Raw genomic sequence first — 23,983 nt, forward strand, 5'->3', positions numbered from 1 at the left:
TCCAGTAAATATCCAATGTCTTTAAAACCCAATTTTCCAGAGACAGCATATAACAAACACCTGTCTCTGCCACAAACCAACTCAACAGCCCTCAATTGCTCTCTCTGGCAGTTTTAGAAGTCTCTCTAGCACTACTCACTTCCTGGAGAGAGCTGTGCTATTCAGAATTCCAAAAGTGACATGTACAGCTGAAAATTCTTACATCTACAGGAATATATATATATATTTTTATATATAACCTTGGTTACATTAGGATAGTTCTGTAGTTCTCCAAATCTACTCCTGTGCAAAATTTTTGAAAATTCTGCTACAATATTTTAAAATTCTACATTTATTTGTAGTGCTTTGTGTAGGAATTTCTCCATCATAAGGTCTGAAATCCCTTCCTGCCTTTTCCTTTCACAGGCTCCAGCCTCCTCAGTTCCCTCTCACTCCAACTGCAGTTCTGTCTCCCTAAAAATCCCAACATGATCTACTATTCTGTCTGCCCCTAACGTCTTCCCCCATATGTAGTACCCCATCCTTCATTTTTTTTTCCTCCCTTCCCCATGATAAGCCTTCAGCTTGCTGCTCCCACCCCTGAGGCATAATCACTCTTTTACTTTGCCGCCAAAGCCCCTCATGACTAATGTGACCATTCATTTTTTTTTTCAAAACAGGACAGGACCCTCATCCTCCCGCGGATCCTCCCGTTAAATATAGTGCAAAATATAGAAAGCAGATATAAATTCTCAAAACTGACACATTTTGATCACTAAACTGAAAGTAAAATAATTTTTCCTACCTTTGTTGTCTGGTGATTTCATGAGTCTCTGGTTGCACTTCCTTCTAACTGTGCATCCTTTCTTTCTTTCATTTCTTTCTTTCTTTCTCCCTGCCCCCTTTTCTTTCTTTCGCTCTCCCTGCCCTCCCCCCAAGCCACTGCCTCTGCTGCCAATTTCTGCAAGCCAATGCAGCAACAGGTGCGTGCAGCCTTGACTACACAAGCCTGCCCCCTGATATCAATTCTGACATCGGAAAGGAAGTTCCGGGCCAGCCAGACAGCGATTGGCTGGCCCAGAACTTCCTCTCCAACATCAGAATTGACATTGGGGGAGGTTTGTGCAGTCACGGCTGCACACACCTGATCTGAGCTGCGTCGGAGAAATCCCAGGCTCCACGATCGAATGTCTCTTTGTCTACCCACGCACAGCTTCAGGATGCTGTTTCTGAAAACCGGACATTTAGGCATCCCAAAGTGTTGCATGGGGACAACAGGACAGGCGATCTAAAAACAGGACGGTCCCGTTCAAAATGGGACATATGGTCACATTACTCATGGCGTGGCACATACACCCCATTACTATGCTCCCAATCCCTACTCCTTGGCATGTGATTCATCCCTTAACTCTGTCCCTAATCTCCCATTGCACACTAACCATTTTCTGGCTGTTTCTCATTTTTATGCTCAAATACTAGTACTTATAACAAAAATCTTCTCATGTCCTAATAAATAATAAATATTATGTATTGTGCTCTGTAACCACCACCAGATCATATTATAAAACTTAATTTATAATGACCATGATTGAATGGGAACCATCATTGCACATACAGGTTCCCTGCTCTTCCTTTAGACCAGAAAAATAAATTGTATAATGTGTGCTCAATCTTGTGTTAATTTCTACCAACGTGTTGAACTAAACAGAAAGAAGAAAACATCAAAATTCAAACTAAAAAAGCTACACTGGTCCAATGTAGGAGTGTTGGTATGTTGAAATCGGGTCACTAGTTAATATTCTCAGTGTGAAAACGCTGTTTAATCTCCAACAGTCAATGAGTCAGTCATGTTTAACTTTATCAGCTCTAATGCCACTGTCTGCCAGCTCAAGCTGAGTTTCGGCAATCGTCTTCAGGGTAAACAGACGGCCATCCGATGATACTGGTAAAAATAAAATAAAACAAATAATATAAACGTACTTAAATGTGGCTGCAAGCTATCATGGCTTCTTCAAAGAAAGGACTGCTGCAGAGAAACTATGCCTGCCTTATTTAAATAATGATGACATGATGTAGAACCAATCAGGAAGGAAACTAAACTAACTAGCCAATGAACTGCGGAGCTTACTCACACCGCAGGCCATTCAAGCTCATGATTTAATCCCAAAGGTGTCACTGTATGTGATATATAGATCAATTTCTGTTCTTTGTATAGTAACTGCTGTGCTATATCCCCTCCATTTTTAACCATGGCAGTAGCTCCGCTCACTCTCTCTTCCCCTCTCCCGCTAAGCTCCCACGACAAGGAGGAAGTGACCTGCTGCATAATAGATCACTTCCTTCTCCTGTGCCGATTTAGACTTGACTGTTCAAGTGAACCGCGGTTCACCATGCAACAGTTCGCTTCCTCCTCTTCTTGCTGTGGGAGCGTAGCACTAGAGGGAAAAAGCGAGTGAGCAGAGCATGAGGGGGTGAGGAATTCTGCGCTAATTCTGTGCATGCAGAATTCAGCCATCAAAGTTTTCTTGCCTCTTAATCCTTCTTTCCTTTGTCCTTATAATCTGATTTAGTCCTGCTGTACTCCCTATAACTTCCCACAGATAGACAGCATCTGCTTGCTTATCAGGCAGCAAGCTGGGACAGAGAGTTACGCTCTTTATTCACAAAGTCTTGTTCCTACTTACATTTTAGAAAATTACTAAAATCAATACAATTTACAAAATTCCTAGAGCAGTAATACGATCTTATGTCAAGTTTTGTACATCACTGGGAATGTCCAGATTTTAATCTTTTTGTGAACCGCATCGATCTGTGAGTTTTTGTGGTCTAGAAATGTAAATGTAATACTATCATCTCTCACAGTTCTCCAGCCCTATAACCTCTCTGATACTCATGACTTCTTGCTGGCTTTGCAGGTGAAGACCCCCTTCTAGATGGTTACTCAGAGCACGATGTGGATTCCGTGGCTGGGGTCCTCAAGCTGTACTTGCGTGGCTTTCAGAAGCCTCTTTTTCCTCAGGACTTGTTTGATGACCTGCTCCACTGTGTTCGTAAGTGATCTTACCACAGGGCATATAGATGGGCAAGCAGACTGATGAATTATATTTGGAGGGGGAGATGGAAGCTCTTTTTATGCTTCTGAGAAGATTGAAGGTAGTGTGAGAAAAAAGAAGAGGGGGATGGGTCACTTGAGGAGCTCTCCACTTTCTGTTTTACGAATGGTGTCTATTTTTTGTTGAATCACAGAAATTGAGGACATGCTGGAGAGGACATGTAACATTAAGAAGGTGATCGTGAGATTCCCATCACAGGTTCTGGTGGTTCTTCGATACCTTTTTGCATTCTTAAACCAGTAAGTGTGGCTCTGTGTTCGGGGGGGGGGAGGGGGGGAGAGTGCATGTTAGCTATCTGTGCTGCTATGTGAAGACTGTGTGTGGTTTTCTCAGCTACCTTATTGGTGCAGGGCTTACCTACTACTATTACTACTTATCATTTCTATAGTGCTAATAGACTTATGCAGCTTTGTATCTTAAACATGTAAGAGACAATCCCTGCTCAGTAGAGCTTACAATCAAATTTTCTCTTTGAAAATTTGCTAAAGGAAGAAGTACCCATGCCTGAGAAACTCCCTAACCCCCAACTTGTCCTGTTTGTCTATTTGATTAGATTGTAAACTCTACTGAGCAGGGACTGTCTCTTGCGTTTTTTAATGAACAGCACTGTGCATGTCTAGCAATGCTATAAAAATGATAAGTAGTAAGTACCTGTGCAGTTTTGCTCCTGCTTTTTCTATTTTTAGGCCAAGCAGCCCATGTAGCTTTGAAAATGCAAAACCATGTGCTGGGGCCCGAGTTCATGGCAGGTGCACATTCCTGAAAATTCAGAGGGTGGGCAGAGTTCAAGAAGCCGTTTTGTCATAAGAAATCGGTTTTACCTCATTTTCTTTCATAGTTATGGTTTTATAATTGAAATAATTTTTATTCAAGATCACACAAAAAAAGGAAATAACAATATAAAATCTCAGGGATTAAATCCCAGAAGCATACAACATCACAAAGAGCGATGAATCATTCTCCAATTCAACCAAGAATATGATTCTGATTTTTAAAGAAAGAATCCTCCACCCTCCCTCTGCGACATATATAAACCACAGCACAATTCAACTGTACATAAGGGGTTTGATATTCAGTCAATGCCGGCACTCAATCCGGATATCCAATGCCAGGCTGTTTTCGGAGATCAGCATTGAATATCCTTTATTTTTTTAATGGCTGGCTCTAACTTACCCTCCCTCCCCTTTTATGAAGCCATGCTAGGTTTTTTTTATTGCCGGCTGCGATGGTAAAAGATCCGACGCTCATAGAATTCCTATGAGCATAAGAGCTTTTACTGCCACGGCTGGCGATAAAAAAAGCCTAACGCAACTTTGTAAAAAGATGTGTGTGGGGGGAGGGGAGGGGTTAACTGGCTAAGTGAATATTTAGTGGTGGCCGGTTAAGTTAATAGTGGGCAAAGGTTAGGACTTCTATTTATTAGGTTCGTTTTGCCTGCTAAACTTAGCCTCTTTATAATGTCACTGGGGTACTAATAGTTAAATACTAGTGGAAGTCAGAAAAATATTAGAGTTCAAACAAAAGAACTGTCTTCTCATTCAAATTGGTAACCAAACTTCAGGATTGCAACCGTCACGTTTGAAAGTCACTCAGAGGTATAGAGTTCTTCAAGAAGAGAGTAGCGCCCTCTAGTGATGAACCAAAGTATACTTTTCAGTCGTTGCAACTTTATTAGTGCTGGTTACGCTCCAAGTTTGATTACAAAAATAAATAAATAAATAAATGTCTTTACAGTCTTTCAAACACTTGTATGAAAATACTTTGGTTTTTCTTATCTTTACAAATCTTTTCAAACGAACATCGCTCTGTGAGAAAATTGAGAGCAGCTTGATAATTCAGTTTATAACAGGTTCGGGGTCTCTACGTGGCCCCGTTTCGATTCCTTCTTCAGGAGACCCTATTATATGTAAACTGAAAAACCTTTTCAATGCTGATAGAATGCTTCAAGTTTGCGATGTGGTAACATCGTCAAAAGAACGCTGTCGGTGCTGAGAATTTAAACTGTCAGAGAAAACATAGCATCAGCTAAACTTAGCCGGCTAGCACTTGAATATTCATGACATAGCCAGATAGAAGCTAGCCACTAGCCGTGACTAGTCAGTGGAGATAACCAGCTGTCTCCCGTTGAATAGTAGTGGTTACCTAGCCAAACACTATTTAACCAACCAGGAGCTGTTCCTGGTCAGTTAAATAGCACTGAATCACTGCACAACAAATTTTAACTTTTTTCTGGGGCAAGAAGAAAATGAGGTTTACTTTATAGAATTTGACCTCCTGTGTATGAAAATAGCCTCAGTTTTCTCCTATCATGTATAATTTTTGAGCAAATCAAAAATATTTATTGCATGAGAAGTCATAATGTAACGCACTGCGCCGATTTAAGAGTTCCTATAAATATTATTTTCTAGAATTGTTTTGCTGTTGAAGTGTGTTTATTATAATGAGTGTGACTGTTGGGCAGACTGGATGGACCATTCATGTCTTTTTCTGCCCTCATTTGCTATGTTACGATATAAAATATACAGCTTTACATGTGGAGGGGCATAATCAAAAGAAATGTCTAAGTCCGTTTTGGGCCTAAGTCGCAAGTTTCCCAAAGTTGGACAAATGTTGGACATGGGAAAAGGTCCATTTTCGAAAAATATGTCCAACATATTTTTTTTTCGAAAATCGGCCAACTGTACGTCCAGCCATCTGATCATCCAGACCGCTAAGTCATCCATCTTTATACCCCATTTTCAACCAAAAATTTGTCCGATTCAAAAACGCCTAGAAAAAGACCTTTTGGGCATGGGAGGGGCCAGAAAAGTGATGGACTGGATACCCAGACATGGTACTAGAGAATGACACGGTGGTTGTTAGCCACAAGTAACCTGCCTAAACGGTGAGGAAAAACCTGTGTTCACCATGGCTACAGGGACAAGGCCATTCACCGCCCCGTGGAGCGGTGAATGGCCTTGTCCCCGCAGTTAAGGGAAGGAACGCGCGTGGTCACCTATCGCGCTCCCTCCCTCCTTACTGCCGCCCTCCTTACTGACACCACCGTCGCCGAGTTTAAACATCTCCCTACTCCGCCCCTGCCCTATACCTTCGTGGCCGGCGATGTCTAAACTACCTTCTTACAGCAGCCGGAGCGTTGAAGCTGCATGTGGCTGCCGTAAAGGTCATCTCTGACACAACCGGAAGTTGCATCAGAGACGACCTTTCCAACAGCCATATGCAACTTCAATGCTCCGGTTGCTGTAAGAAGGCAGTTTAGACATCGCCGGCCACAAAGGTAAAGGGCAGGGAGGTTTGTCGGCACAATTGTCGGCCGGGCCTGTTGTCCGGGGGGGGGGTGCGGGTGCATGGCGGAAGTGGCTAAGAAGTGTTCTCATTGCAGGAAGGGGTGTGAAAGCGCCACGAAGGTAAGGGGCAGGGAGAGAGAAAGGGAGGAAAGGTGGGGTTGGGAGGAACAGACGCTGAAGGGAAATGGGTAAAACAGAGTGGGGAGAAGACACTGAAGGGAAATGGGTAAAACAGAGTGGGAAGAAGACGCTGAAAGGACATGGGCAAGAAAGAGTGGGGAGAAGGACGCTGAAAGGACATAGTGAAGACAGAGTGGGGAAAAGGACACTAAAAGGACATGGGGAAGACAGAGTGGGGAGAAGGACGCTGAAAGGACATGGGGAAGAGAAATTTGGAGAAGACGCAGAAGAGAAATGGGGAACAGAGAGTGAGGAGAAGATGCTGAAGGGAAATGGGGAAGAGAGTGGGGAGAAGATGCTGGCAGGGAAGAAGACAGAGATGCCAGACTATGGGGGGAGCGGAGGGAAGAAGATGGGTGCCAGGCCAATTTGGAGGGGGGAGAAAGGGAGAGGCATAGTAACAGAGCAAATGGAAGATGCAGAGAGAAGAGAGACAGTGGATGGAAGGAATTGAATGAGAAGATGAGGATAGCAGAAACCAGACAACAAAGGTAGAAAAAAAAATTCTATTTCTTTTTTGCTTCAGGATAAAGTAGTATATTAGTTGTGTTGATAAAAATGTATAAACAAAGCCCTGCCAGCTGAACATCTCTTTCTCCAGTTCAGCAGCCAGAACTTTGATTTATAAGGAAGGAATAAGCTAAATATTGCAGTACTTAGGCTTGTATGGATGCTGCGGGGACGGTGACAGGGCGGTGAATGTGATGGCAGTTACGGTGACGGGGCGGTGAAGGGAATGGTGGGCCGGGGACGGGGCAGTGACGGGGACAGATTTTTTTCCCCGTGTCATTCTCTATGGGGTACCTTACAGGACACTGCTGTAAACTTCACAAAAAGAGTCCCACATAAACTTCATGAAAAAGAGTCCCACATAAACATCTCCCTTATAGGTCATGGTGCACCTCCAAAACACCCCAGAATCTACTAGACCCACCTATCTACCACCCCAATAGCCCTTAAAGCTGCAGGAGCCACTTATATGGCAGTACAAAAGGGTTTTTGGGGGTGCACATGTTTCACCATGAATGCAATGATTAGAGTGGCTTATGGGTCTGGGTCCTCTTCTCCATGGTTTACTAACCCACCCCCAAAACCACTTAAGCCACCTCTGTGCAGCTCTACTAAGCTTTCCTATGCCAGACTGCCAGGTGCTGATGTTCTGGAGGCAGATATATAAAGTTGTTATTACGATTTTTAGGGGAGGAGGTCAGTGATCACTGGGGCAGTGTGTGGGGGTCTGTACTTTGTGTCTGCAGTGCATATCTGGTCACTTTGGATACCTTCTTGTGACTTAGACCTGGTTTTAGATAGCTTAAGTCACAACGTCCAGGTTCCGTCTAGGCAGTGTTGTAAAACTTTTGGTTATACATGCAGTACGACTAAGTCTAGGACAGCCCACGTCCCGCCCAAATCCACCCTCGACACTCCTCCTGACACGCCCCTTTTAGCTCTGGTTGTTCAGCAGCACTGTGAAGGCCTAGGTCGTTTTTAAATACATCTACTACCCGGTTCGATTATCGGCACTTGGACGACCTGTTTTACTGATCGTCTAAGTGCCGATTTAGGCCGGTTTATAAATGTATTTCTGTTTCGATTATGAGCCCCATATTGTTCAGAAAATTTTACTCCTGTTGCTAAGCCGTGTACGTGTACATGGTTTCATTTTATCCACAATTTCTGCAGCGTTTCAGAGACATATAGCTGCCTATCTTTCTTTATTAAATAAGTTATAAATATGTGCCTGATTGACCTCTCCACCTAGCTGACTTTATTTTAAAGATGATTCTCTTTAGGGATAATTTATAAACTTCTTTTTTTCATGGCTAAAACCCTGTTTCATTAATGTAAAAGGTCTTTTATAGAATGTTCCCATAAAACGCATACAGTGGAGGCATGTTCTGTGTCGGAGTTTGGGCCATGTGAACTTTATAAACATAGAAACATAGAAAGATGACGGCAGAAAAGGGCTACAGCCCACCAAGTCTGCCCACTCTTCTGTCCCACCCCATCGAGTCCGAGTACCAATGACCCAGTTCCTTAGCTCGACCCCCGTAGGGATCCTACGTGGATGTCCCATTTATTTTTAAAGTCGAGTACACTGATGGCCTCGACCACTTGCACCGGAAGTTTGTTCCAGTGATCTACCACCCTTTCTGTAAAGAAATACTTCCTGGTGTCACCACTAAATTTCCCTCCTTTATAAATGATGCATACCTAGTATATGTGTACTTTACATGATAAAATTTGCTGCAATTTCTGCCAGTTTAGCCCTAGTATTTTATAAAGACATCTAAATGCCTATGCATCTTTATAAAATAGGCCAGAAATAATAATAATAATAACTTTATTCTTCTATACCGCCACAATCTTGCGACTTCTAGGCGGTTTACAATCAAGAGTGCTGGACATTCAGCGAAATACAATAAGTAGATATTCAGAGGAAATACAGAGATCAGAGACCTCAGGAGGCAATAGTATAGAAATACAATTTGCTGAGCGAAAATGTGATATGTACGTTTTAGTAGGTAATGTCCGACAGGACCTGTTGGGGATAAATAGCAACGTAAAGTTACGATAAGACGAAGATAACAGATTATATTTATAACAGTGCTGTAAGTTCAGGTGGAATAGGGAGGGAGAGGGAGAGCGGGTCAATTGTTTAGGTATTTCTGGAACAGGTATGTTTTTAGGCGTTTCCTGAATTCCCCGTGTGTAGTGGGCGAAAGCAGTTGGTCTAGGTCTTTGCCCCATAGGACTGCTTGGTGAGATAGAAGGTGTTCGTGGTGTTTTTTCATTTTGCAGCCTCTAACTGGAGGGCACCTTCATGCCCTCTCAACTTAGTTGACCATTATGAAATTATTCCCTTTATATTTCAGAGTGACCAAGACTGGATTTATGTGTATGCTAGACAAGCTACAACTTAGGACCTTACATTACAAGGGACCTCACGCTTCACTAAGGCCCTCTTGTACTAAGGTGCGCTAACCGATTAGCGCGCGCTAAACACTAACGCGTGCATGTTAGTCTATGAACGCGTTAGCGTTTAGCGCGCACTAATCGGTTAGGGCCCCTTAGTAAAAGAGGGGGTAAAATAAAATTAAATGCATTTAGAAATAATGAAAATTACAGTATAAAATAATCCTAATTATTGATTGTTAGGTATTTTGTATATGTTTTTAAATTTAACATTTATTTCCCGCTTAATTGAGGGGGGGGGGTCTCTTAAATAGTACAATTTATAAGCCACATTCAGCCAATATTCAGATTACGGGAGGCAGCCCGGCTAGCTCCCGTGGTTGGTGGTGAACCTGGAAATTCAGTTCTGGGGCCATATCTGGCCACCAACATTGAATTTCTGGTCTAAGTTCGGCCGTGGTAGACATAGCTGGCCACTATTTAGGTGAGTCTATCCGGCCACTAGACTTAGCCAGCCAATCAATATTGGCGCTGACCAGCGATGTCAGTAGACCAGCTGGTGAGTGGGCTAGCACCTGACCAGGATATTCAGCGAGTGATAGCCAGCTATCTTCTGCCAAATATCTGTGGTTAGCACTATTTAGCCAGCCAGAAGCTGTTCCCAGCTGGCTAAATAGTGCTGAATATTGGACACAATATGCTTAAATTCAGTTGAGAGCAATGGCGTAATGAGGGGAGGGGGGCAGGGGGACTGACCATCCCGGGCGCCATCTTGGTGGGGAACACCTTTCTGCCTCATCCCCCCCTGTCCTTCCCCGCTGCATGCAGGCCTTCCTTCTCCCCCCTCACCCCCCCTGTGCCTCTAACTCTTCACTAGCACGAGCAGCAGCTTCAACCTGCTGCTCGCACCGACCTCAGCTCTCCCTCTGAAGCCACTTCCTGGTCGCGGGACCAGGAAATGACATTAGAGGGAGAGTCGAGGTTGGTGCAGGCAGCAGGTTGGAGATGCTGCTCATGCTGGTGAAGTTAAAGAGGTATAGGGGAAGGAAAAGGCCATGCATATGGTGAAGGGGGCGAAGAAGAGGCAGAGGGCACCACTGCAAGGGCGCCTCCTACCCTCGCTAAGCCACTGCTTGAGAGTGATGTTTGTATGGGATTCTGATGAAACCCTGATCTTTACATGTATCAGTGTACTACTTCAGGTCTTCACTGTGGTCTTGACTGTGCTATTCTTTTGTCGCTTGTCAGCCTGTCACAGTACAGTGATGAGAACATGATGGACCCCTACAATCTCTCTGTGTGCTTCGGGCCTACTCTGGTTTCTGTTCCCCAGAATCAGGACCCTGTCTTCATTCAAGCTCAGGTTAACGAGTTGGTAAAGACCATCATCATTTATCAGGAGCAGATATTTCCTGGACCTTCGGAACTGGAAGGACCTGTCTACGAGAAGTGTATGACTGTAGCAGATGATAATTACAGGTACAATGGACAAATCTCTCATTTGTTAGCATAATATGAATATGGCGTGCTTCTGAGACTTCACAAGCAGAAGTGCAGACACCTCTAGGACGCAGAGTCTGCCAGTGTATTTCTGGCACCTGCACTATGTTACAGCTTCTGAAGAGAAATCTGGGAGAAGAAGTAATTTCAGGGGCTAGCTAGGCTGAGTAGAGTGTTAGAAATACTGTTCCCTGAGACTTGATCAACTTTCTACAGCCTGCTGCAGGGGCATATCCAAGGAGGACCTCCTTTGCCTCAAACCTCTTCCAAAATTGTGGTACTGGTTTAATGGCTGGCAGGGATGCCCAAGTCCTATCAGCGGGAGGTCTGCTGCCCAAATCCCTGTCCATGTTGCCTGAGCAGCGGCGGCGTGCTTCAACCATCGACACTGACAATCTCTAGCATGCTGAGTTCAGTCACTAAATTAAGCATGCATAAGAATGTCGGCATTGACTGCTGAAGCGTGAAGCTCATTTCTGCGCTGCTGAGGTAGAATGGGTAGGAACTCTGGCAGTGGACCTCTTTGGCTGGCAGGACTTGGGCATCTTCACTAACAAAGGTATGATTTAAACATGGCGGGGGGGGGGGAAGAGCTGAGATGAAATACATAGCTTCCTCAGTTCACCCCCGGGCTCCCCCTCCAACGGATTCTGGCTATGCCCCTGGTTTGCAGCCTTTCAGGTCATCAGGGACAGGCAGATTTTTGTCCTGGTTTAACCCTTTCATGTTTCATCTTTGAATGTGTAGATATTCTGAAATAAATGGGGTAAACTGAGCTGGATCAGTCTGCTCATTCTCCCTGTGTGCAATTCTGATCACATCTCAAAAAAGATATAGTGGAATTAGAAAAGGTACAGAGAAAAGTGATGAAAATTATAAAGAGGATGGGATGACATCCCTATGAGGAAAGACTAAAGAGGCTAACCCCCTCTTTTACGAAAGTGTGATAGCAGTTTCTAGCGCTGGGAGCTGTGCTGAATGGCCCGCATTGCTCCCGACGCTCATAGGAACTCAGCGTCGAGAGCAGCGCGGACCATTCAGCACAGCTCCCCACGCTAGAAACTGCTATCACAGTTTCAGAAAAGGAGGCCTAAGTCTCTTCAGCGTGGAAAAGAGGCAACTGAGGGGAGATATGAGCGAAGTCTAAAAAACACTGAGGAGTGAAATGGGTTGATGTGAATTTCTTGTTTACTATTTCCAAAAATACTAGGATTAGGGGGGCATATAATGAAACTACTAAGTAGCAGATTTAAAGCAAATTGGAGAAAATATTTCTTCACTCAACATATAGGGCTCCTTTTATGAAGGTGCGCTAGGGTTTTTAGCGCACGCACAAAATTACCATGCGCTATAGTGGGCAGTAGCTGAAAATCTGACGCATCCTAAAAAGGAGGCAGTAGTGGCTAGCGCGCTCAGGAATTTAACGCGCGCTATTGCGCACATTAAGGCCCTAGCACACCTTTGTCAGGAAATGTGGTGAAAACAGTTAGCTTAGCAAGATTTTTAAAAAAAGGTTTCTATAGTTTCCTAAAAGAAAAATCCATAAGCCACTATTACAATGGACTTGGGAAAATCCACTGCTTATTCCTAGGATAAGCATCAAAAACCTGTTTTATTCTATGGAATCGTGCCAGTGTGACTACCCCCGCTGAAAATGTCCCTGCCGTGGGTAGTGGGAGGAAGGATTTTCAGGATGATCTCTAAGCATCTAGGACTAGGGGGCATGCAATGAAGCTATTAAGTGGTAGATCTAAAACAAACCAGAGAGAATATTTCTTCACTCAAAGTGTAATTAAACTCTGGAATTCATTGCCAGAGAATGTGGTAAAAGCAGTTAGCTTAGCAGGGTTTAAAGAAGGTCTTTGGACACGTTCCTGGCAGAGAAGTCCATAAGCCATTATTAAGAAGAACTTGGGAAAATCCACAGCTTACTTCTAGAATAAACAGCATAAAATATGTTTTATTTTTATGTGATCTGCCAGGTATTTGTAACCTGGACTGGCCATTGATAGAAACAGGGTATGGGCTGAATGGACCTTTGGTCTGTCCCATTATGACAACTCTAATGTTGTTATGTCTCTGGGGTCAGGGAGAATCCTACATGAAAGTGAGAATTCTCTTTCCATGTTCTTCTGAGCCAGGCTAGTTATTTTTGTTTTCTTCTTGATCTTTCCTAATTTTAGTGATATAGTACATCTGGAACCCACCATTGAAGAGGGGGAACTGGAGATTCCAGTCAGTGAGGAGGGTAAGAGAATTTATTTTTATTTTGGAACACTGATAGAAGGTGGGGAAGAGATTGTTCCTCTTGCCATTAGCGGTATAAAGCACTATCTAATGAAGCAGGTAAAGACTTTTTCTAGCAGCTCAGTAAACCCACCTTTTTATTTGTTTTGAATACACTTCTCCTTCCAGATTCGCGGGGGATAGCCGGACCACGAATGGTGAAATACCGCAAATATCTTCTGGTCCGGCTCTGACCCACCCCTGCCTCCCTCCTGCCTTCCCCCCGGCATCCCGGCCTTATCTGGTGGTCTAGCGGGCTTTCAAGGCAGGAGCGATCTTCCTACGCTCCTGCCCCGTGCAGATCGCCAATAGGAAATAGCTGCCGTGAGTTCCCGTAGTCTCTTGAGACAACGACGGGAACTCCCCATAGCAGGAGCATAGGAAAATTGCTCCTGCCCCGAAAGCCGCTAGACCACCAGGTAAGGCCAGAACGCTGGGGGGAAGGCTAAACTGTGTTTTTTTTTTTCTTTTTTTCCCCCTCCCCCCAAAATCGTGAATATGTGAAATCGCGATTGCCGAAACCGCGAATGGGGAGGGGGAAGTGTACACTTGTGATTTTCCAGAGTTTAATACAACAAATGATCCTGTTCCCAGAGCTCAGGCAATTTTATTTAACCAAGTGAGGAGAGCATGTGGAGCATGGCTCATGGAACTCTTTCCAACCTGTCTGTATACATGTGTGTATGTATATACATTTTGTTTGTATGTCTGTTTATTTGCAGGTATGCGAATGTGTATGTCTCTGTTTTGTTTGTGCATGTGTATGTACAAGTTGTGCATGCCTGTGTTTTGTGTGTGCGTTTTTGTGTTTTGTCGTGTGTGTATGTGCCTAGGCTTTCTTTGTGTGCGTGGGGTGTGGATTCATGCGTTATTATTTTGTGTGTGCATAAGAGTATCTCTGCATTTTTTGAGCTACTAAGTATTTTTTATTAAGAAAAGGAAATCAAGCAAAAACAACAGCATTAAAAGCCAAGTCATAGAGAATTAATATCATAAACATCCCTCAACTCCCTAGCCCTCCCTGCTGCTCCAACTCTGTCCACTGTCCTTTTCATCATCCAACCTTGAGAAAGTACACCGTGTGCTCTTTCCAATTTCAAATGCCATAAGAACATAAGAATTTGTATTATTTTACTCTTTTGTTATGCAAAACTTTCAATAAAACTTTCTGAACTTAAAAAAAAAAAGAATGGCTGCTGCTGGGTCAGACCAGTGGTCCATTCCCATGACTATTTGTCAACTGGCAAAGTGCTTGGTTGGCCTTTAAATTACCTTCTTTGCAGTCTTTACCTTCCAAGCACTCTTGCCTCAGTACATCTGACTACCTGGGGACACCAACTGACAAGTTGCAGGGGGGAGGCACCAGAAACCCTTACACCGGCCCTGTCTCTATAACCCCAGTCTGATCTGGCCTGTTATCAATCTTGGTGGGGGGTTTTTTCCCATTGTGCTTTTCTCTTATACAAAATTTGATCCCATTCCATTAATTTTCAGAGCATTATTTTCTCCCCAGACAGCAAGACATTCTCAACTCCTTATATATAATTTCTTTTCAATATTTCAGCGGGTTGGAAAGAATGCAGAGCTATTATAGTAGATACTAATTTGATCTTTTTGTTCTACTTTATGTGACAACTGACTCTCTCACTAAGTCTTTCATCACTTTTCCATTTCCAGAGCCTGAGGTTGTGGCTAGGTTTGATTATATAGCGCGCACGCCTCAGGAGTTGTCCTTTAAGAAAGGGGAAACACTGCTTCTGCAAGAGAAAGCCTCTGGTGACTGGTGGAGAGGAGAGCATGATGGAATAAAAGGGCTTATTCCCCACAAATGTGTCATACTCCCAGACAGGTGAGTATTATACCTCACAAATGTCCATGCCCTGTACTAGTACAATAGAACTAGTCTCACTCTGTTTCATACAACAGGCATTTATGTGCAGAAATGTTTCATAAAATTGACTGGAAATTATGTGACAAACAGAAGTGTTCTTGGGGACAAAGCTGGGGCTGGGTTTGGATTTATTCACATACTGTGAATTTCTAGAGTACCACATGAATTTTCTCAAAACATATCTTATGTACTGAGTTGCAAATGTGGCTGTATGCTTGTAGGTTTGATGGAGTAATTTTCAAAAGCCAAGAAAGCTGTATTTTCCCCTTGAAAATCAGTGTGACTTATATACTTCTAAACTGCACACAATAGGTGGTCTGTTAAAAAAACTTACCTGCACGTTCTCAGGTTGTTATGCTTAGAAACAAAGGGTCCATTTTAAGAAATTGTGGTAAGGTTTTGCTCTTCAGGGATGTAGCCAGACACCCAGTTTTGGGTGGGCATGAAAACCACACCCTCACTGCACCCCCTACACTGATGCACTCTATTTGGCATGGCATCTCTCTCTCCCCCTGCAGAAGATTGGGGGATCGCTTTGCTCCACTCTCCCAGGTACCTTTAGATTCTTTAGGGCTTCACCAGCAGTGAGCAGCAAGTCATTCCCCTTGCTCACTTTGGCTCCAAGCCTTCCCTTTGATGCAACTTCCTAAGCCTGTGTGGAAAGTGTCTCTGAATATCCTTACGCACTGCCTCTGTGCTATTGATTTATTAAGCGTATAATCCCACATTATCCAGGAAATCTAAGTGGGTTACAATATAACATACACAAAAAAAACATAAAACAATCAAAAGTAAAACACAATGAATGCAGATTAGTCTCCTCAAATACTTAATACACAAATCGGCAAAATGCTCTCTCAAATAGGTTTTCAATTGCTTCCTGACCAGAAGGCGAGAAGGCAATTGCCTTAAACAGAGTTGAAGATCATTCCTCTTATTTGGACCTGCAAGAGAAAACATCCTAGAGCTCAGTTTCCCTAATGAATTTGCTGAAGAGTTGGAATATAAGAAATATTTACCGTGAGGCCTCAGATTTTTTTTTACAGGATCATTAAATTTGAAAGATTTTGTGATCACAGATGGAGCATCATTCTTCAGAGGTTTAAAAACTAAAAGAAGTATTTTAAATTGTGAATAGTGCCTCTGAAAATCCTTACAGTCTGTCTTATGTGTTCAGCGCCACAACTGACTGAATAATAGCTTTTGAATAATGAGCTCCCAGAGGCCATCCTGACTCCTACATTTTTTCATAGCGGAGGATCAGCAGCTTGCCCAGTAATGATACTAAGAACATAAGAATATTGACTAGCCATTCTGGGTCAGACCGATGGTCCATCTAGCCTAATATCCTTTTTCCAGCAGTGGCTAATCCAGGAACCTGGCAGAAACCTAAACAGTAGCAACATTCCATGCTACAATCCCAGGGCAAGCAGTGACTTCCCCCACATCTGTCTCAATAGCAGACTAAAGAGTTAAAGTGGGATTTGAACCCGAGTCACTTGGTTCATGGTCCACTGCACTAACCCTCTCTTAGAATGTATACACACTCCAGTCCAGGCTTTATAACCTTACACTTCAGCAAACATATAGAAGTCTCTGTTCTTTTTTGTCAAAATTTATTATGGGGTTCATTTTCAAACTTGGGATTTGAATGACATATTGAAAATGACTCTCCATATTAAATAAATATAGCTAATTTACTCACAGTTGTAGATTCTCAGAAGCTTGGTGCCCTAAGGCATTAGATTTCAAGTTTCTGAAGGTCATAGCTGGAGAACAAAGTGGAGCTCTGAACAGAAAAAAGCTTTATGAGAGAAGTGGTAGAATTGGCAGGTGGATAGAAGTCAGTTCAGAGGTGAGATGCTGAGTTATTCAGTAGTAAGTTCTTCCTTAAACGATGAGTGGTGCCACAAATCTCAGTGGGTCATACAGGTTGTTTGCTGTGGAGAAGATGTCTTGTTGAATGTGCAGTTTCTCTTGAGTGGAGATCTGGAAGGTGAGTCTTCAGGTCCCAGTTTGGACCAAGGCTTTATTATAATGGAGGTGTGTCCACTCCCAAGTTGACATTCTTCAAATCTTTAGCATAGGCTTCTGAGGGGAAAATTTTCATCACCTCTGTGCTGTTGGAAGTGATCTTTTGAAGACTCAGGTTAGCCTCCACTATCATCTGTGTTCTTTTCAGTAGGTTTATGGCTTCTGTTTAAGTGGGCAGGAACTTCAAACCACATAAGCCTCTCTCCAAGAAACACCTGGTATCAGTTCCACACTCCCTTTCTCCATCTTGTGCAGTTCATCAGAGACCATAGGTGGCCACTGCTGGTGCTGGCTGTTCTCAAAGACATTTATTCATGTCATGTATTAAATAACATCTCCATTGATGTCATTATCACAGAACCACAGGAACCTGAAGTAATTCTTATAGTCTTCATGGACAACAAAGCAGAAAAACATTTGCTGAATATTGGCTGTTATGACAATAGGTTCTTTTCTGATGGCAGCTAAAGACCTGAACAGTTCACATTCATTATTTATTCATGATTAAATTGTCTTTCTTTGGAATTTCTGGGACATAGACCATAGAAGTCCACCTGGCAATGGCCTTAGGTTCCAAGTACTGGAGTTGTCATAGAAGCCCATTGCAGCTTATCCAATCCATCGTGTCATTTTCAGGACATAGTCTATAAAAGTCTGCCTGGCATTGTCCTCACATTCTAAATTACTGGAGTTTCCATCGAATCCCTCTCCAGCCCATCCTAAACCAAATTGCCATATACAGGCTGTGCAAATCTGCCCAGTACCAGCCTTAATTCTTCACAATCGGAGTCTCTATCTAAGCACCACTTGACACATCAAACATACATACAACCATTTAAGTTTTGTGTCTTATACCATTCATTTTCTAATTAGAGATCAAAATCCCTAGTAGACTTTTGGTCGGGTTGGGCCTGATGAGCAGCACATTATTTAGCGAGGCTCCTTGGAACTGGGTGCTAGATCAAACACAATTCAGATTTGCCCTGGTTTCTGTGGGTGGTATACCCCAAAGGTGGTTAAGCACCAACACTCTTCATTCTTCCTCAGAGGTGGGGCAAGCTACGCATGGCCATTGGCAAGCAGATCCTGCATGAAGATCATAAAATGCTGCATCAACTCTGGCTTCCCTTTTAGGGTCCTTTGTGTGGAGGTAAACTGTGGGAGAGCGTGATTTCTATTGTTTGGAAGTCGAGGCTTGGGCTTATGGAATGGGAGAGGTGCCACCCAGCTGCTCGATTAGTCTTTGCTTAGGAACTCTTTTTCTTCTATGGAGAAGGCAGTTTTGTCATCTGGAATACCGAGCTTCCCAGGTTGGAATTTCATTCCTTGTAACTGGGAGCCTCCGTGATAGTTAGGGGGATGGATATGGTTTGAACAGGGAGATGTGCCTTCTTTCCAGGCAGGTTTGTGTATGGGCTGGGCTTGGAGCAGAATAGTTTGGGGCCACATGTCCTCTTATTTTCATGAAGAAATCTGATAACCCTGTCCTGGCCCTGTTAGAACGTACACCTGTTCTAATATCTAGGCAGTAAAACTTTGCACATAAGCATGCAAAAGTCTGTTCTTTTTCTGAAATTTACTTTATTGAATAAAAGTAGCTAATTTACTCACAGTTGTAGATTCTCAGAAGCTTGGAGCTTTAAGATGACACTGTAGGCATAGGGGCTGCTGTTATGGTATACAGGTGGATACAGTAAGTTTTGGGTGGGTTTTGAAGGGCTCATCTTAAAATATTATGGTGAGATGTGTACCTGGGACTTTATGTGATGTTCACTGCAGTACCCCCTAAGGTGCCCCTCTGATGTCTGTGTGGCCAGTTTGCTAAGAATGCTGGCTGCTTCTAGGTCCCAATGGCTTGTTTGTGTGTATTTTTCTTTTGGACATTTTGCTTTCAAAAATGGTCAAAAAAGATAGAGGCACTAAGGGCGAACACAACTAGAAACGATCATTTTCAAAAATAAGATAGGCATTTTGCTCTACTCATTTTCTCTACTGGATTTTTGGACATTTTTCCCAAAACGTCCAAACTTTGAACTTAGACATCTTATAAAAAATGCCCCTCCACGCAGGGGTGGCTGCAATATGTATGGGACTACATTACACATAATGCATTGCTCACAAACCATGACAGGAAGTAACAGCAGCACTAAACTCCTAAGAACAATAACATTAAACAAATTTTAGAGCCGCACTATAAAGATCTGATTTGATTTATTTACTTTATATATCACTTAGCACTCAAAGTATTAAAATGGTTTACAATAAAAAGATAAAACAAATTACAATAAACATAAGAACTACAACGTAACATAATATACAATATGATCTGAGAAAAAAATTACCACTAACAGTTAATGAAATTATGTAACTAAAATAGTCACACGTTATCAAAGGCTTCCATGAAAAGCCAGGTTTTTTCAGCCTTTCAGAAGCCCTACAGATATCAGAACAACAGGTAAAGCATCCAAAGTCTTGGCTCTCGTTATTTTGAGAATGCATAATCGGCTGTTTTTGGGTAGCCTCTCTGTAATTGCCATGAAAATAAAGGAACTTTGAAGGCTGTGTGATCTCAGGGTTTCTTCATCTTTCTTGCAGAATGGAGCAGCAGAGCTCGAAAACCGAGGTGGAAGGTGGACTCCGCAAAGACAGCAGTGCTATGGAAGAGCAGCTGACAGATCTTACCAGCAGGTGAGCTCCGTGGATTAAAGGACTGGTCCTGTGGTAGGGCCCTTATCAGATTGTGTGACACCCCCTGTTGGTACCACAGAGCCATCATGATAGTTGCTGATGTAAATAAGAACCAGGCCCACCCTAGATTGACAACAGCATTTTCTCCATATCCCTCCCCACCAGGAGGAAGTATGGTATGTGGAGGTCAATGGTTCCCTCAGGCTGTGGATAGGGGTTGGATACTGTTCTTCTCCGTTCACTGTTGGCTCTTTATTTCTGCAATAGGGACCTAGACTTACCTTATAATATTAGTGTGTATCCAAGGCCAGTATTAAGCTAGCCAGTGCCCAGAATAGAATTTTGAAAGGGAGCTCCAAAGCCAGATTTAGTCAGGCTTGAGGTCCCCTGTAGCATGGAGGTCTAAAGCAACTGCCTGTTTGCACCCACCAAATGCTAGGCTTATTTGTATCTCACAAATGTCTGTCATGGACATACTGGATCCAAGATGGCCGCAATGATCTGATTGCGGAGAGACGCTTTCAGTAATTCTCCCTAAAGTTTTACTTACATCATCGGAATGCCGAAGAGGAGAGGCAAGAGCACTGGTGGAGCCTTACGGCGCCCGGAAACCTCTCCTCTGCTCACAATAGATGAAATACTGAGGCACCTGCATCAAGAGACAGTAACGCCGGGGAATCGCCCGCTGGAGGTCCCGGCAGTGAGTTAAGCCATTGTGAACCTCCCTGGGCTAGACGACAATTCTTGCTTCTTAAACCAGGGGTAACAATGATGGGAGGTCTTTTTTATTACGATATCCCTGTAAATGTATTGTTAAATATAGATTCTTTGACCCTTCTCAATTAACAGGGTTCCTCTCTACGAAACGCCTGGAACGGGTAAATGAAACAACAGCAATAGTAAAGTAATTAGGTAGACTCCTACTACTGCAGTCAGATGTTTTGCTTTTCTTGTTAATAATATGATTTAATTTCACTAGCACTCACTGGAATTTTAGGATCCATATTATGGGATTAATAGTATTGATTAAGAATGGTATTGCCTAATTGAGATTCTGTCTTGTTTAAAATATGTTATTTCTCTTATTTTCATTATTCTGTACAAGAGGTTTCTTGGAAAAAAATTAAATAATAATTAAAAAAAAAAAAAGGCTGTCATGCTCACCTTCTCCTTTTCTTTCCCTCTGTCTGTCTCTATCTCTCTCTCTCTTTCTCCATCTGTTCTCTGTCTCTGACCTTATTTTCTCAGGTTGCGTGTCAACTCAGATGGTGCTGCTGCTGCCCATCAAAAGCGTGCAGGGAACAGTTCAGTCAGCAGGGTGGTTTCCCCTTTCACAGACTCTGGGAAGCTCCCCTTCCCCATGACTTACCCAGGATCTAAGAAACTGTTGACAGCAGACAGGTAACTGTCCTCCCCCATGTCTGCAATGACACCTCCCATACAAGTGGTGTCGCTGCAGTCATGCCCAGCACTCCATATGCTAACCTGTCTTTTACAACAGTGTCTCACAAACTTTGCAAGCTGTGACACACTAAAGTGGCAGCCGCAGCTCGAGGGCACCCAGAAGTACGCAGACATTGATGTGATGACTTCACACGCATGCACGGAGGCCCTCCAGATTGGGCCCTGAGTGACCAGTGGGGGGTGTAGAAAAAGAAGAAGCACAGAGAGGAGGAGAGACGCCAGCGAGGAGGAGAGGCACTGGCGGTAGCAGCTGACTGGTTACAGGATGTGCCTCTCGCTGCGAGAGGCACATCCTGTAGTCAGTCGGCTGGCGCTGGCGCCTCTCCTCCTCCCCAGCATCTGGTGGCATAACTGAAATCTTGTGTGCCACAGCACATAGTTTGCGATACACTGTTTTGCAAGAACACATTCATTTTGAATGAAATATTTCTAAATTTACAGACAGTCTCCAGCATGTACTGGAGGCCAGGAGAAGCGAAGCATATCAGACACCCCTACAAAGGGGTATGGATCCCCTAAAGTTTGTCAAGGGATCAACCCAGAGCATCAGGGAACGGAGAAATGTGCTACTGTGGAAGTTGACAAGGTATGCTATCAAGGATTTAGTATAAGACTAAGTGCTCCTATATCACCTTTGTTCATGAAACTGTAGGGATTGTGCAGAAGTACTAATTGTTACTGTAAGATATTCTGCCATGAAACAGTGGAAGTGTGTAGCAGAAACACATTCTTTATCTCAGTTCTCTCTTTCTCCTTGGACAGGATGTGACTAAAAACATGAACTCAGTATTCAAGGAGCTCCTTGGAAAGACAGCTGTGAAAAAGCAGGGCGCCGAGGAAGGGATGGATTCTACCCCGGAACCTTCTGGAATGGATTCTCCACAGCCCACCACCAGCAAGAAGGGGATAGCATCAGGGGGTGGCAGGATTACCTTTGGATTGAGGAGCAAGGGCCTATTCAAGCCCAGTGGAGGGGCCCAGGCCAATAATGGCCTACAGCCAGAATAGCCAAAATGCGAACTCCCTCACATCAGGCCAGGAGCATACTCTGCTTTATGCAGAAGTCCCATGCCACCCCAGGCACTTTGTGTTGATGTGGGAGGGCCGGGGGTTTATTTGTTATGACTGAACGTATATGAAGAAAACTCAGGAAGCATGTATAATTGACCAGCTCTTTCTCCTGCATTTCAGCGGTTAAAATTAAAAACAGTCAAGCTGTGCCAGACCAGTGGTCCCTGCGTTCTGCCTCCAACAGCAGCCTCTGAGTTATTAATAACACTTGCAGATCATAATATAGCCAGGGTTAGCACTTAGATGGAGATGGTACTTGGTGAGGGAACAGGGAAGGGTTATGAGAAAGCCCGCCATTCTAAAATAGCACCATACAGTATTTCATGAACTGAGTTCTGTAAAGTAGTGGCTCAACTTCTGATCCATGAGACCATTGTAGGGGATCTGCAAGTTGCATGGGGATAGAATCAACACCGCCATAAGAGCTGGAAACAGCTGCAGACCTGGAGGTGGAACTGACACAGCCACACAGGCTAGAAACAGCCAAAGCTTTGGGGACAGGACACAGGAGCAGCGTTGGTGATGGTACCAGTAGCAGCCAGTGAGGACTGGTAATAAGAAGTGCTTCAGCAACAGATGAGAGAGAGAGCGTGAGGGTGGTAGGGAATGTTTGGAGAGAAGAGAGGGGAGAGAGAGAGAGGATGATAGGGCTGGAAAATTTGGAGGGAGAGAGCAAATAGTGGGAACAGGCTCAGGATGGGGGAGGTGAAAAAAAAATACAGTAGTTGGGTATTGGCTGGGGGGTCCTAAAATCTTTTGGTGGTTGATAAGGGGCTTGCTTATCCTATATGGTTGACAACTCTTGCTTGAAAGGATGAGTAGAGCTCTGTGCCCAAGTAAAGCATCCACTAACTTCTCCCACAGATTCTGTATTTGGACAGTAAGAAGGGTCACCACCCTTTTCTTTCAATCTCAACCTTCATTGTTCACCCAGCTTTTTAAATTAAGCTTCTGGAAATCACTTGAACTATGTAGAAAAAGGTATATCAGGAATGCCTTCACTTTCTGTTCTCTCTGGAGGATGGTAATATCCCTTTGAACTAAGGATTGGCTAGTGGTCTTTGAACAAAGAAGGGGGGGGAGGTGCATGTGGGAAAGAGAAGCTGCAGGATTAGAGCTTGTGGCGCAGGGTGAGGCTGTGATATGAGACATCCTCTCACCTCTGCTTTCCAGCAAGGCTGCCAGGGCTTGGAAAGTTGGCATGGCTATGGGGCAAAAAATTCACAGTGAGCCCAATATTCAAAGAAAAGCTGAACTCTTAAATTTAGGCTCCTAAATTTGTACCTTGTTTTCATCCAGACTTAGGAACCTAAGGCCCTCTTTAACAAAGGCGTGCTAAGTGTTTTAGCGTGGATTTAGTGTGCGGTAACCGCTAATGTGTCCATAGGATAACGTGCATGCGTTAGCGTTTAGCGCGCGCTAAAAAGCATAGTGCACCTTTGTAAAAGAGGGGGTAAATTTTCATCTGAAAATTCATCTTAATTTAATTATGCTTATAAATCCAGGCCTCCAACAAAGCTGGTATTTTTTTAAAAACAGCATCCTACCCAAATGTAAATGATTTCTAGAGCCAA

The 23,983-nt window shown here is 43.5% G+C and overlaps 1 protein-coding gene across 3 annotated transcripts in view; it reads left to right on the forward strand.

Moving 5' to 3' along the window:
• The window catches only part of ARHGAP4 (Rho GTPase activating protein 4), a 145,769-nt gene extending 123,193 nt beyond the window's left edge, over positions 1 to 22,576 (forward strand). For all 3 annotated transcript variants that reach the window (XM_033920717.1, XM_033920712.1, XM_033920724.1), the window contains 9 exons: positions 2,895 to 3,029; positions 3,226 to 3,331; positions 10,724 to 10,954; positions 13,159 to 13,223; positions 14,939 to 15,110; positions 19,782 to 19,874; positions 21,123 to 21,275; positions 21,780 to 21,924; positions 22,101 to 22,576. In XM_033920717.1, coding sequence (XP_033776608.1) covers positions 2,895 to 3,029; positions 3,226 to 3,331; positions 10,724 to 10,954; positions 13,159 to 13,223; positions 14,939 to 15,110; positions 19,782 to 19,874; positions 21,123 to 21,275; positions 21,780 to 21,924; positions 22,101 to 22,346 — 1,346 coding nt within the window. In that variant the 3' untranslated portion in view covers positions 22,347 to 22,576. The remainder of the gene's footprint in view (positions 1 to 2,894; positions 3,030 to 3,225; positions 3,332 to 10,723; positions 10,955 to 13,158; positions 13,224 to 14,938; positions 15,111 to 19,781; positions 19,875 to 21,122; positions 21,276 to 21,779; positions 21,925 to 22,100) is intronic.
• The last annotated feature ends 1,407 nt before the right edge of the window (positions 22,577 to 23,983 follow it).

This window comes from Geotrypetes seraphini, chromosome 1 (assembly GCF_902459505.1).
Source record: "Geotrypetes seraphini chromosome 1, aGeoSer1.1, whole genome shotgun sequence".
Lineage (NCBI taxonomy): Eukaryota > Metazoa > Chordata > Amphibia > Gymnophiona > Dermophiidae > Geotrypetes > Geotrypetes seraphini.